Source organism: Girardinichthys multiradiatus, chromosome 22 (assembly GCF_021462225.1).
Source record: "Girardinichthys multiradiatus isolate DD_20200921_A chromosome 22, DD_fGirMul_XY1, whole genome shotgun sequence".
NCBI lineage: Eukaryota > Metazoa > Chordata > Actinopteri > Cyprinodontiformes > Goodeidae > Girardinichthys > Girardinichthys multiradiatus.
In genome coordinates this window covers 218,183-233,517 of record NC_061814.1, presented here as the reverse complement: position 1 = coordinate 233,517, position 15,335 = coordinate 218,183, and the positions used below count along the sequence as shown (strand labels likewise).

At 40.7% G+C, this 15,335-nt stretch overlaps 1 protein-coding gene across 1 annotated transcript in view; it reads left to right on the top strand.

Annotated features, from left to right (window-relative positions):
* Nucleotides 1–15,335, top strand: part of fbxw4 (F-box and WD repeat domain containing 4) — a 79,173-nt gene continuing 63,838 nt past the window's right edge. Inside the window, exons 1-5 of the mRNA XM_047352590.1 lie at nucleotides 1–323; nucleotides 3,241–3,336; nucleotides 3,621–3,806; nucleotides 12,447–12,579; nucleotides 12,863–12,948. Of these exons, the coding sequence (XP_047208546.1) occupies nucleotides 139–323; nucleotides 3,241–3,336; nucleotides 3,621–3,806; nucleotides 12,447–12,579; nucleotides 12,863–12,948 (686 nt within the window). The 5' untranslated portion in view covers nucleotides 1–138. The remainder of the gene's footprint in view (nucleotides 324–3,240; nucleotides 3,337–3,620; nucleotides 3,807–12,446; nucleotides 12,580–12,862; nucleotides 12,949–15,335) is intronic.

The window sequence follows — 15,335 nt, the reverse complement described above, 5'->3', positions numbered from 1 at the left end:
TGCCCCAGAGTGTCTTCCTGTTTCCTCCGAGCTGCTGCTGCGCGGAACATGGCTGGTTGTTTGCTCGGTATACCACCGGTTTTTACCCAGCTGAGCGTGGAGCCCGGCGGCAGGCAGAGCTGAGCGTGTCCTGCCGCCATGCTGTTTACCCAGCTCCCTGAGGATGTGCTCTACCACATCTTGTCTCATTTGGATCAAAGATCTCTCAGTCGTCTGTCTCAAGTTTGTAAAAGTTTAAATCGTTTTGTAAACCGGGACGCAGTGTGGAGGAAGATTGCAAAGGGTTGTTTAAACAGCGGGATAACCTGGAACGGGACGGACATGTAAGAAAACAGATGAGAAAACACCTGCTTTTATTTTCCCTGTGTTGCTAAGGTTACATTCATCCTTATTCTGCGTGGGCACACATATTTAACTGGATCAGTACCACTGTGTACAGAAATAAACCCAAAACAAGTGGAGCTAATGAGGAATTACTTCCATGAGTTTTGCTGAAGGCACAAGACGCACTTCATCTGTGATATATCAACACCTGGAATAAACCAACCATTGGGCATCGTGTCTGTCTCCCTAATGAGATCCAGTCGTTTACAAAGGGTCTTCAACTCATTTATGTTCATGTGTGTAATAATACCAACATGTGATGTTAGAACCCCTGAGCAATATTTTGGATTTCCGCAGTGAGGCTTCTTGTTCTCTCTTTATTTTTGTTTTCCAAGAGGGACACGGCGTTGTCATGTGACAGTTGAACAGTCTGTTTTAATTTTAAACATCTTAAAAAATAAAAGGATCTTTTTCTTGATTAAGTTGAGGAAAGCATGTAACAGTCCTAATCTTTCACTGTCCACTCTGACTCAGCACCACTACCACATCCCACCAGAACATAGACAGCTCTGGGTCAATTCAGCAATTCATACCATGGCATTGTCTTTTCATCCCCTCCTCTTTCCTATTCTCCTCTGTAAACAAACCATTTCATGCCCATCAACTTAAATCATGGCATTAGCATTTTTATTTATTATATAGATAAATGATCATAGAAATGCTCAATTACCTTTAATTCAACCGTGTGTTGTAATCGTATCATGTTGTATAACACTTTTTCCGTCTACTTTGGCTCTGATTCTTGTTTAGCTCAATTCAGTCTTTATATACGGCAGAATATGTGTCCTCTGATCAAACCAAAATAACTTAATGTGACCTCCTGCCAGTAGATAATACTCATCAGTCATATAACCATATTTGCTTACACAAGACTGATACTAGGATGTAGAACATTTATTTACATCTGATGTCAAAGTGGGTACAAAACATCCTACTGGTGGGTATGAATTGTTTGATGATCTTTATAAAACATCACACCGTTTTTTACCTGAAAAACTTGTCCAAGAAACATTCAAAACTACAAAGGGGCAAACATCTAAAAAGCCAGTTTCAGCCATGGATGGCTGTAGGTTACTCTGTTTCAGTGTGTAGGAGGAGATCATTGACAGGCAGCATCTTTTTATCTCCACGAGTGTCTGCTGCAAAAAGGCCAAAAGTGCATATTTGTGAAGTGGAAAAGGAACAACATAACTGTTACATTATAATTAGTTTATACGTTCTGCTAGATTTCTATCTGCAACCAAACATTTATTGAGCCTGTTTTAAATGAGTTGCTTAGCAAATGACAGGGAAACTACTTTTAGTCAAGTATCTGTTGCTACAGGGCTGCAGCGATGATGGTGTACGGGTTAAGCACGCGACCATATACAGAGGCTACAGTCCTCAAAGCAGCCGTCCCGGGTTCGAGACCCGGCGACATTTGCCGAATGTCTCCCCCTCTCTCTACCCCTCTTTCCTGTCTGCCTACTGTCAAAAACATAAATAAATAATGGCTAATGCCGAAAAAATATCTAAAAAAAAAAAGAATTTGTCGCTACAGATGTTGTTCTAGAGGACAGCTTTATGTCCTGTACTTCTAAAGCAAGCTCACTGTTATCAGAATCAAGTCATACACTCGTGAGCTGTGACATTATAACCAAACTCTTTATGCTAAATATGTGCCACCCTCTTCCACCAACATTGTTCTGACCCATCTGTGCATTGTAGCCCCTCGCTGCTATTTCACCTGTTAATTCAACGGCAAGTTGGCTTTAATATTGTTTAATATATAACTATGTGGAGTCTGTTTTGTGCACTCGCCATCACATTTGAATCATTTAAAAGTCAGTAAAGAGCTGGTCATTTTTATTACACCCTGACTGGTTAAAAATGTAAAGACAATGTATTTCCCATCATATCATCTAAAATCAACTGGTCTTACACAAACCTTTTACCTGGATTTTATATGACAGAATAACACATAGTAGTACAAAACTGCAGTGTGAAAAGAAAGGAGACAAGCTTTTAAAAATAAATAGGAAATATTTAATAATACAAATAAAACAGTAAAAAGTATCGAAGTGCAATATCTGTTCAGCATCATCGAGTCAATACTTTGTAGAACTATCTTTGGCTGCAGATCTCGGGGTTTCTCTCTACCAGCTTTGAACATCTACAGACGGAAATGTTTGCTCACTCTTCTGGAGGCGACTGTGGCTCAGTGGAAAGAATAGTCGTCTTGCACTCCGAAAGTTGTCTACCGATCTGCGTGTATGAATATGTGCGCATTTGCAAGTGTGATTGGATGAATGTGGCTTTCGTGTACAGTGCTTCGAGTGATCTGTTTGACTGGAAAAGAGCTAGATAAGATCAGTTCATTTACCATTTACAGTCTTTGCAGCGTAGCGAAAGCTCAGTCAGGTTGGACAGAGAACATCTGTTTTCAAGTCTTTTGTACAGATTCTTAGTTGGATTTAGGTCTGGACTAGGCCATTCTACATACAATTATTCAATGATCTTAACTATCCCATTGTATCTCTGGCTTTATGTTTAGGGTCCTTGTCCTGCTGAAAGATGAACCTCCTCCACTATCTCAAGTCTTCTGCAGCCTCTAACAGGTTTTCTTCCAGGATTGTCCTGGATTTGGCTCCATCCATCCTCCCTGTCCTTGCTTAAAAGATGCGACTTCCCTAAAAACCACATTTGTGCAGTGTAAAACTAATAGTTATCATTTCAACAGATTCTCTCACCCGAGCTGTGGATCTGTGCTTCTCCCCCAAAGTTACCACGAATCTCTTGGCTGCTTCTCTGATTAATGTTCTCCTTTACTATTAATATATTAATAGTATTAATATTCAGCTGTGTCTGTCTTTCTAGATATCCTAATATCCCACTAAAGGAGAGGGTGAAGACAGCTCAGAACTGGTATAATGGAGTTTGCAAAAGATGGATTCTTCTCAAATGGAAAACAAAGTATGTGAATCATTGCTTTCACTCTGCAACACTAACCACATTTTTCTCCACATCACCTAGTAACCAAATAACATAAACTAAATAAATGTAACATTGTAATGTACCTTTAATGTGCGTGATGTGTGAGTAATTGTATTTATTCTACTGTATATAGAAAGTCTTGTAGAGTTGTCCCTTTTGCAGGTGTTTGACATGAATGGTTTGGTTCTGAAGAAGCAAACTAAGAGTATTTTCCCTTTTCTTTTTTGTACACCTGTATGTTTGTACCATTATCTTGTTTTTAGGCTGTTGCCATGGTTACAGTTAGACGAGGATGTGCTGTACTTGTCTCAGGCTGCTAAAATTGGAGCTTACCCTCTGTACCATGACTCCAGGAGGCTCCAGCGGAACCCGTTGGAAATCTTTTCGGGCCACAAGGGCGATGTCTGTCGCTTTGTCCTCACAGACTCTCACCTGATCAGTGGCGGAAGGTAGCTCTTACACTGTATGTAATTACTTTGTGTACTTGTTTGGTGTACAAAACTGTACAAAACCAGATTTATCTGAAATACTAATTACACTTAGGCATCCTCTTCTGTAAAGTAATCTGTAATGTTCAGTATGACAGGCTGGACAGCACCGGCCTGATGACATAGCCTGTGCATAAAAGATGGACTTGACTTGTATGACATCACCTATTGGTTTCTTTGAAATGTTATTAGCCAGGAGGGCAAGCCAGGCATCTCTCTCTTCATCTATACTCTACAACTCATTTTGGGGATCCCAAAGCGTTCCCAGGCTAGAAAGGATTTATAGTTCCTCCAGCATAATCTGGCTATGCCCCGAGGCCTCCTCCCTGTGGGATTTGCCCAAAATACCTCCTAAAGGAGGCCCCCAGGAGGCATCCTGATCAGATGTCTGAACCACCCCAACTGACTCCCTTTCAAGAGCAGTGGCTTTACTCCGTGCTCCCCCCAGATAATGGAGCTGTTCACCGTTACTCAAAGCGTGGTCCCGGCCACCCTACAGAGGAAGCTCGTTGCAGCCACTTGTATCCAACGACTTTCATGCCTCATGACCTAAAGTCATGTTCAATCTAACCGTCACTCAAGACCAAAATACCAAGATACTTAAACTCCTGTTGGTAAAGCAAAGACTGACCCCCAACCTGGAGGGAGCAGTCCACCTTTTTCCAGTTGAGCACTGCGACTCTTTATCCTGGCCGTTCACACTGTCTGTCCGCTGAATGTCATGGTTTGAAGAATCCAACAGAGCCACATCAAAATGAGAACTTAATGTTTCCAAACCAGATACCCTCCTCTCCACACCAATGCATTGACAACCCATCCATAAACATCACAAACAGAATCACGATCAGCTTTATTGGCCACATTTGTGCACATAAACAAGGACTTTGACTTTGGTTCGACTTTGTTCTCAAAGTGCAGACATTTAAAAAAAAATATGTATATAGAAACAGTTCTATTACAAAAGAAGAGAACCAGGTTGAATTAGTGCAAATCTGCACGATATCATTCTGGGCACTCTGACTGTTAAGTATTCATCAGAGAGACAGCCTGGGGGGAAGAAACTGTCTCTCTAGCAGTGCCCCAAAGATAAAAGTCTAAACAGTTTTTGTCCAGGATGTGTGGGGTTAGCATAGATGTTAGCTGCCCTTTTCCTGACCCTAGATTTGTACAAGGTCTAGGGTACAGACTGAATGATGGCAGTGTAGAAGATGACCTGCAGCTCCTGTGGAAGCTTGGCCCTGGCTGTGTCCAACCTGCACTGGGTTGACTTTGTGCTGAGACATTTTTTGCTTTTGTTATACAGGGACCAGAAAGGTTTTAGAAGCATCCACAGCTCTCTGCACATCTGCAGCACCCACTACAAAATGCCATAAAAGGTCATAAGCCTTCTCCAGATTCATGAGAAACAATTCCTCCAGCATATTTTTTTGGGTCCCGAAAGTGCAAGTTTGGAAGTCAGAACTCAACTAGATTCCCTGTCGGTAAAGATGACAAGGAAAGTAAAAAACCTACGTATCATTATGAACTCAGTCTGTTAATAAGTCTGCCCAGTAACACATTAAAACATTACTAGAATAATAATAGCAGTTAAGTGGGCATCCCATATAGTAAGGTTAATAGTCCATGATTCAGCCATTTAATTATTGACCTTTGGACCTTTGCTCTAGTCTGTCATTAGCTGTTGTGTTGTACTGGATAAGAGAAGAAACCGATGCACTTTTTACAGTCTGTGTTCAGTTTGTGTTTTAGTTCTCCTGGAAATACAGTGTGGTGAGAAGTTAACCTAAAGTCATCATAAACATGGATGTCTTATTAATATTGGGTTTTAAATTATTTATTTCAACCATTGTTTGTCCAGGTGGACTCATTAACAACATATACCATCATAAGTTTCAATTTATTGTGAACCTTCCTAATCCAAACAGTTAAAACTATAAAAACAGGCTTAGACCTATACACGGACTCCTGTTAATATTTGGTTAAATGTCCCTTAGCAAGCCAAAGAGAAGCTGCATTCCTGGATATGCTTCTGACATAGTGCTGTCAGGATTTTCAGCCATTAATGTTTGGTTGGGCAAACATACATTGATATGCATGGTTTATGTGTGACCAGAGACATCTGTTAGTGTTCCACCCTTCTGACTGAATGAGGAGCAGATAAAGGAGTGGGTGTGGCATGATTAGAAATATCTGTCAAAACTCTGCTGTTGAAGTGTTGAAGAAATCACTTATTTTTTATGGTTGTGTGGTTTCTTTGACCAAATGCAGGTATCTTTTTCAATATTTGTACTTATGAATATTGAGTATGGCCACACAAGATCTTTACAAGGTGTTTGTATTTTATTCAGCTGCATGTGGGGGCAACAACGTTTTTGTTAATTATATTTTAATGGTTATTCATTGAATTGTACCTAGACGTGTGTAGTTATTAATTTGACTTTGATGTTTTAATAGTTTCAGATGTACTGTCTCTTGCTGTCCTTTTTCAGTTGAGTTGAATAAGACCTGGGAGTGCGTCTTTTAACGGAAGATTATCTACTTTTTTTGTTGTATTTTGTCTTTTATGGCCACCTCCCTGTTTAATGCCAGCCACAATTTAGACCCCCAAGCCCTTATTGTTGAGCATATAACTGTTAAAGAAGCATTTCTGTCTATTTTATGTTCAGATTTTTATTTTGAAGGGGCGAAGGGGAGGTTGTTGTTAGTGCTGTAATGGCGGTGAGTGAGGAGAAATAAATTGTTGAGACACCGTCCGTCGTGGTATTGAACTATTTTTGCATCGTGTAACATTGGTATCAGAGGATGGTTAGTAATTATAGAGTCCCGCCTTCATTTGAAAAAGGAAAACCCAACGAAACATGGAAGAATGAAGTCGCAATTTGGACCTGAGTCACTGAACTCGACAAGAGTAAACAAGCGCTCACAGTGGTCTTGCCACTTTCTGGAAGGGCAAGAGAAATGGCATACCTGTGGACAATTTGAATAAGGACACTGGTAAGAACACATTACTAGCAAAGCTGGATGACTTATCTAGGAATCTAATGATACTTCTACATCTATATTTTGGACATGCCTCAACTGACAGACTCCAAAGGCTTTTGGCGAGCTCCGGCAACAAAGATAAAGACTGTGGAATCATCTTACAAAAAATCACCCGTGAATGAGGTATGTCAGCGGTATTGCAGATCAAGACCAAAACCTGTTGTTGGTCTCCCACTGACATCACAGTACAATGAAACCGTGGCAGTAGATCTGCATAACCTTGAATCAATCGTCTGGTATATGCATATCATTGACCAGTTTACACGATTTAGTGCTGGAAGCATTCTGACAAAGAGGTCCTCTGAAATTGTTAGAAAATGTATTCATGTCTGGATAAGTGTGCATGGCCCACCTCAGAAACTGTTCAGTGACAATGGAGGAGAGTTTAACAATGATGAGATGAGAGATATGGCAGAAAACTTCAACATAGAAATTAAGACCATGGTGGCATAAAGTCCGTGGAGTAATGGACTTGTAGAACGACACAATCAAACACTGAAATAATAATGAAAGTAAAGGCAAGCAACAGATGTAACTGGAACATTGGACTGGGCTTTGATGGCAAAGAATACCATGCACCATGAATGTACATGGCTTCAGTCCTTATCAGCTGGTGTTCGGACAGAATCCCAACCTGCCCTCTGTCCTGACTGACAAGCCTCCAGCTTTAGAAGGCACCACAAAGAGTGTATGGCGAAACACATCTCTGCGCTTCAAGCATTAAGAAAGGCATTCACATAAGCTGAATGCTCTGAGAATACGAAGAGCACTACGTAAACAAGTTCGTCACACAGATGACCAATACGAAATGGGTGACAAGGTGTACTACAAGAGTAAACCTGGAGTTGTCATTGGTTAGGTTGAGCACTTTTGTTTGTCAGACATGGGGGAACCTGCATTAGAGTACACTGTCTTGAACTAAGACAAGTTTGAACTGAGAGTGTGGATCAAGAGAACGCCAAATGGGACAAAAAAAGTGTCATAAGTGTTTCAAGACAGAAAGCTCTCAACGACAACAAGAAGGAGGACACAAAAAGTGGGTTTGCAGAAGAATGGTAAATGACTTGTACTTATATAGCTCTGTAACCCACCGGTTACAGGACAAACCACTACCACCATCGCCACAGTCACCCCACACGGAAGAAACCCCTGAAATTCAGCTTCAAACATCACAAGACTTAGATGTCAATGTATAGACACATAATATTCAAAAGTGAGATATTCAAGTGCTTCTTAAAGCAGGACAGGTTCTAAAATACAAAGACAATAGTACTGGAGTTGGACACATAGCAAGAGTCATAGGACAAGCAGGCAAAACCAAAGGTAAATATAAAAACTGGTACAATCTAGAATGCATTGAACCTAATAACACTGCAGGGTGTAAAAAATCTGTAGCATACAGGTCCTTCTCAAAATAGCATAGCATATTGTGATAAAGTTAATTATTTTCCATAATGTAATGATGAAAATTTAACATTCATATATTTTAGATTCATTGCACACTAACTGAAATATTTCAGGTCTTTTATTGTCTTAATACAGATGATTTTGGCATACAGCTCATGAAAACCCAAAATTCCTATCTCACAAAATTAGCATATCATTAAAAGGGTCTCTAAACGAGCTATGAACCTAATCATCTGAATCAACGAGTTAACTCTAAACACCTGCAAAAGATTCCTGAGGCCTTTAAAACTCCCAGCCTGGTTCATCACTCAAAACCCCAATCATGGGTAAGACTGCCGACCTGACTGCTGTCCAGAAGGCCACTATTGACACCCTCAAGCAAGAGGGTAAGACACAGAAAGACATTTCTGAACGAATAGGCTGTTCCCAGAGTGCTGTATCAAGGCACCTCAGTGGGAAGTCTGTGGGAAGGAAAAAGTGTGGCAGAAAACGCTGCACAACGAGAAGAAGTGACCGGACCCTGAGGAAGATTGTGGAGAAGGGCCGATTCCAGACCTTGGGGGACCTGCGGAAGCAGTGGACTGAGTCTGGAGTAGAAACATCCAGAGCCACCGTGCACAGGCGTGTGCAGGAAATGGGCTACAGGTGCCGCATTCCCCAGGTCAAGCCACTTTTGAACCAGAAACAGCGGCAGAAGCGCCTGACCTGGGCTACAGAGAAGCAGCACTAGACTGTTGCTCAGTGGTCCAAAGTACTTTTTTCGGATGAAAGCAAATTCTGCATGTCATTCGGAAATCAAGGTGCCAGAGTCTGGAGGAAGACTGGGGAGAAGGAAATGCCAAAATGCCAGAAGTCCAGTGTCAAGTACCCACAGTCAGTGATGGTCTGGGGTGCCGTGTCAGCTGCTGGTGTTGGTCCACTGTGTTTTATCAAGGGCAGGGTCAATGCAGCTAGCTATCAGGAGATTTTGGAGCACTTCATGCTTCCATCTGCTGAAAAGCTTTATGGAGATGAAGGTTTCATTTTTCAGCACGACCTGGCACCTGCTCACAGTGCCAAAACCACTGGTAAATGGTTTACTGACCATGGTATCACTGTGCTCAATTGGCCTGCCAACTCTCCTGACCTGAACCCCATAGAGAATCTGTGGGATATTGTGAAGAGAACGTTGAGAGACTCAAGACCCAACACTCTGGATGAGCTAAAGGCCGCTATCGAAGCATCCTGGGCCTCCATAAGACCTCAGCAGTGCCAAAGGCTGATTGCCTCCATGCCACGCCGCATTGAAGCAGTCATTTCTGCAAAAGGATTCCTGACCAAGTATTGAGTGCATAACTGTACATGATTATTTGAAGGTTGACGTTTTTTGTATTAAAAACACTTTTCTTTTATTGGTCGGATGAAATATGCTAATTTTGTGAGATAGGAATTTTGGGTTTTCATGAGCTGTATGCCAAAATCATCCGTATTAAGACAATAAAAGACCTGAAATATTTCAGTTAGTGTGCAATGAATCTAAAATATATGAATGTTAAATTTTCATCATGACATTATGGAAAATAATGAACTTTATCACAATATGCTAATATTTTGAGAAAGACCTGTAATACAGTTGGAAGAGCTTCCGATTGAACCTGCTGTTACTGATGGAAATATTACTGATGTCAGAGAGGATGTGCTTATGACAGGTAAAGCTAAAGAAAAGGAGATTAAGAGTTGGAGAGACAAAAATGTGTTCGTAGAAGTAAAAGATAAGGGACAAAATGCATCTCTACCAGATGGGTATGTACTGTTAAGGAGACAGCTCAGGGATTAGAGCCAAAAGCACGCTTAGTGGTAGAGGTAGTAGTGGCTAGAGGTTTTGAAGAGTTGAAAATGTCAGACTTGCAGAAAGTTTCACCAACTTGTGCTTCAGATTCCCTTAAGCTAATTGTGGCAATCATCAGTCAGAGACAATGGTCACTTCATTCTAGGACATCAAATCAGCAATTTTACAAGGGGTGAAACTGTCACGTGTTATTTACATTCGCCCTCCTTCAGAAGTTGTTTGTGAAGGGAAACTAAAGAAGTGTGTGTATGGTCTCGCAGATGCATCTCTGTATTGGTCGACAGGGTGAAGGAGATTATACAGACAGCAGGGGGTAAGATGTAAAAGTTGATCCTGCTGTTTTCTATTGGGTAGATCAGGCCCACAATGTGACAGGAACACTTTCACGCCATGTAGACGATTTTATTTGGGGAACACAAAGTTTCTCTTCAACTGTAATTCCCCTACTCAGTTCTGCTTTTTAAGTTGGTCGTAAAGAGCGAGCATGACAATTATGCTATGTGGGAAAATATCTGACTGTTGGTAAAAGTATACAAATACACCAGGAAAAGTACATTTAATACCTGAAAATCATACCCCTGAATCTTGCATATGCTGTACAATAAGACTGACCACACACAACAGAAGAGAAGGATCAGCTCAGATCCAAAATAGGTCAGATTTTCTGGGTTGCCAGGCAAAGCAGGCCAGATGTCTTATTTGACGCAAATGTTCTGTCATCATATATAAAAGATTTGACTTTCCATACTATTCATGAAGCAAACAGGATAGTGTGCAAACCACAGGCAAAGATTCTTTTGAACTGTAATCCTCTGGGCAGAAATGAGGCACTAAAATGACAGTGTTCAGTGACGCCTCATTTGGAAACCTCTCTGATGGAGGTACTCAAGGTGGACACTTGATACTTCTTATGGGTGAATATTGAGCATTCTCACCCATCTCATGGCGGTCTAAGAGAGTCTGTTTTCTGAACTAAGAACTGGCAACACAGAACATGCTCCACCAGTTGTTTGTGTCATAGACAGTCACTTGCTGATGCACTGAAGTCCACAAAGTCAGTTTCAGAGAAGAGACTTCGTCTAAAGATAAGCAGCACCAAAGGACTTGTACAGACCAAAAAGGTTGAAACAGTTCTATGGCAAAATACAAACAAATCTACTTGCAGACTCCTTTACCAAAAAGGGCACATCAGCTTACAAGATAGTGCAGGCACTAAGTGAAGGACAGTGGCAATTTGGCTAAAAGTAACCTGTCCTTTCCAGTTAAAGACATATTTTATGGTATTTCTGTAATGTTCTTAATTCCTGTTGGTAACAGTCCAACTTTTTTTCAAAGGGAATAGATGGGTTTTGTTGTATTTTTCTTTAAGAAAAAGAAGCTGAGATTAATAAGCATATAACTGTTTAAAGAGACATTTCTATGTATTATATGTTCAGACCTTTATTTTGAAGGGGCAAAGCCGAGGTTGTTAGTGCTGTAATGGCAATGAGTGAGGAAAAATAATTATTGAGATGCTATGTGCGGTGGTATTGAACTATTTTTGCATCGTGTAACACTTACATGAATAGTGCTGGCTGGAATAACTGGCTTTAAGAGCCACATTTATGTATCAATAAAATTTGCAATATTAAATTGATTTACTTGATTTTAACATACGTGCAGCATATGCACCTATGTGATCTCAAACTTTTAAATCCTCACACAGAGTCTGTATTACCCGAGCAGCAGGTTGTAGTCTCTCGCTGTCTGTTGTCTTTTCCTGTTCTGTACTTGCCTCATGTACACAAAGTAACCTGCTGATGGCTCACTGCCTCCCCGGTTGCTCATACTACACAGCCTCTTGTGATAGCACCCCAGCTGAGCTGCTGTTGTACCTGCATAGCGTTGTCCAGGCGTTTTGGTCTGTTATCATAAATGTAGTGAACCAAATGAAATGAAGGTGTGATGTTTTTGTACATTACCTGCTCAGTTGAAAAGAGTCACTCTGGAATATCCTGTTGTAAAAGGACCATCAGTTGTATTTGTGTCTGGCAAAACAATTGCTGTGAACTCTTTTTTTATTAATAAACTATTATGTGAATTTTAAAACTAAAGAGTTTAATATTTACTGCACTTGTCTAAGCCTGCAAGTGAATGTTCCACCAAATAAGATTGCTTCTGTCACAGCAAACATCATTAATATTTGGTAAAATACATTTATGTAAAATTTAGGATTTCTTACTCTGGAACATCTTCTTTTACAATATGCTTATATCATTTAGATATTAGAACAATATGTAATAATCAGCAAAATACCTAAACAGTAATTTGTCTTGTTTTGTCAGTGATGGAAGGATCATGGTCCACAGCAGGAGAAGTGACCTCTCACTGGGGTTAATGGGTCACAGCCAGGAGGTGAACTGCCTGGACTCTAAAAACGGACTCATCATCAGTGGATCAAGAGATCAAACAGCTCGAGTAAGAACATCTATACAGTTATTATACTGTTACGGTTCTAATGCGGTGAATCATATAATTCTGAAATAAGTTATTCAGTGACTACTAAAAACAGAATTTTAATACATTTTTGTGTTTTATCTGGTTTTAAGCTCTGGTAAAAGATAAAGTTTAGATAATATTTTGTGTTAGTTGCTAATATTGTAAACCAAGACTTCTGGAATTATTTCTTTTTACCATGATGATGTTATTTAAGTATACTGTAGATTACAAATATTCTTCCTGATGACATTTGTTTCTCTAGATATGGACCTTGACCTCCAGCTCTCCCTTAGCAACAATTCCCATGTTCGACAGAGTTTGGTCTGTTGCTATTAGTCCCACGCAAAGGTAAGAACTTGTTGTACGTCATCCTGTAGACAGATGGTGAGTCACCAGGCCATGATGTTGAAGGAAAGAGGGATCTTGGTGATACTGGAAACAACAAAGTTTCAAGCGTTTCATTTATTATACTTACATTATTTTACTGATAACTGCACCTGCAAATGGTTGGCTTTGTATTCAAGAGTGTTCCTGGCACAATGCCATCATTTTCAGTAATGACCGTGGGATGTCTACAAAGGTAATGAGTCAAATGGACATTAAAGAAATGAGCCAGATACTTTGTAGTCATGGTGTAGAGCTCCTTTTGATCTCTCAGCCATGTCAACTCCCAGACGGATGCAGGCAACTGTAATCGTATCCTCCTTCTTAACACCTGCTACTGCCTCGAAGGGGCACGGGATTTTAAATCTGGCTGTAGTCCAAAGGTTTCCTGCTCCCCGTGAAGTTTCCCTGATACCAGATATTCTTGAAAGGTGTAAGGTGCAATTTGAGGAACTTCTCAATCTAGTCACTACGTCTGCTGTGGTGGAGTCACCGTTGCAGGAACTATGAAGAGGAAGTTGAAACTGTTACCATGGCACAAGTCACCAAGGTTGTTGAAAAGCTCTATGCAATCCGGGAACATGGAGTGGTGGGGATATGTCTTGCAATGGTGAGTGCCCCGGGGCGTTGAGACTGTCATGGTTGACGACCCTTTTAAATGAGAAGAACAGAGAAAACAAGTGTGGAGTGGGAAACTACAATGATAAATCTAATTATGAAGAAAAGAGGACAGGCCTGTCAGGGAGATGACATTTCTCGCCTAAACTGGAAACGTTTACTCAAGGGTTTTAGAAGGGATTCTCCAAACAAATGTCCAAACTCGGACTCAGGGGGTCGGTAGCTTTTACTTTGGTCCTTGAACTTTGGACCAGATCTTTGCCTATAGGGAGTTAGTCATTATAGCTTAAAGGGCCCTTTCCACTTGTCTTTCACATTGCATCAATCCATCCTTCATCCACTTGTGCTGTTGCTGTTCCTGAAGCAGTAAGGCTGGTTGATCACTAATTTCTAGAGATCAGTCTCCTGTGTCTCCTTCATGGCTGCCATGTTGCTAGTTTTGAGAGGGTCAGTGTGAAGCATTGTATGGCTGAAACATTGATGTCAAATGTGTTGCTAGTATCGGGTGGGTGCTGGTTTTGTAGGGGTTTAAGCGTGCGGCCCATGTACAGAGGATCAAATCCCGGCCTTGGCAACGTTTTCTGCACACCCATACCCCACTCTTTCCACCATTTCCTGTCTGCTTACTCTTTAAAATGATAAAATAAAGGCCACTGGTGCTGCTAAAACTTTTTTGCCAGTATTAACTATTCATCATTTAGAAAACAGTCATCTTGTTTAGCTGTTCTGTTGTAAAAAGAGTATAAAGGTTTCTAAGCTCCACAGACAACACATTATCTACATATTGTACTACTCATGATTGTCATAAATTTGACCAAATTTGAAGTGTGCAACATTTGTTTAACATTCATACACTGTTCCAAAAAGTTAAAGGAACCTGTGTTGGGAACAAAAGGATGCCATATCTCCAGATGAAAATGATCAACTCACAGAGGGCTTAACATGAAGTCAAAGAGAAAATTAAAACTGAATAACTGATTTTGCACGCTAGACTAATTTGCTGACATGCCACTGCAGCAACTCAGAATGGTACACAGTAGTTTGTATGGCCCCTACATTCTTGTATGCATGCCTGACAATGTCTGGGCATGCTCCTTATGAGACGATGGATAGAGTGCTGGGGTATCTCCTCCCAGATGCTGACCAGGGCATCACTGAGTTCCTGGGCAGTCTGAGATGCAGCCAGGTGGCATCAGATGGACCAAACCTGATGCCACAGAGATATTCTATTGGATTTAGGTCAAGGGAGCATTGAGGCCAGTCAATTACAGGTCCTTCTCAAAATATTAGCATATTGTGATAAAGTTCATTATTTTCCATAATGTAATGATGAAAATTTAACATTCATATATTTTAGATTCATTGCACACTAACTGAAATATTTCAGGTCTTTTATTGTCTTAATACGGATGATTTTGGCATACAGCTCATGAAAACCCAAAATTCCTACCTCACAAAATTAGCATATTTCATCCGACCAATAAAAGAAAAGTGTTTTTAATACAAAAAACGTCAACCTTCAAATAATCATGTACAGTTATGCACTCAATACTTGGTCGGGAATCCTTTTGCAGAAATGACTGCTTCAATGCGGCGTGGCATGGAGGCAATCAGCCTGTGGCACTGCTGAGGTCTTATGGAGGCCCAGGATGCTTCGATAGCGGCCTTTAGCTCATCCAGAGTGTTTGGTCTTGAGTCTCTCAACGTTCTCTTCACAATATCCCACAGATTCT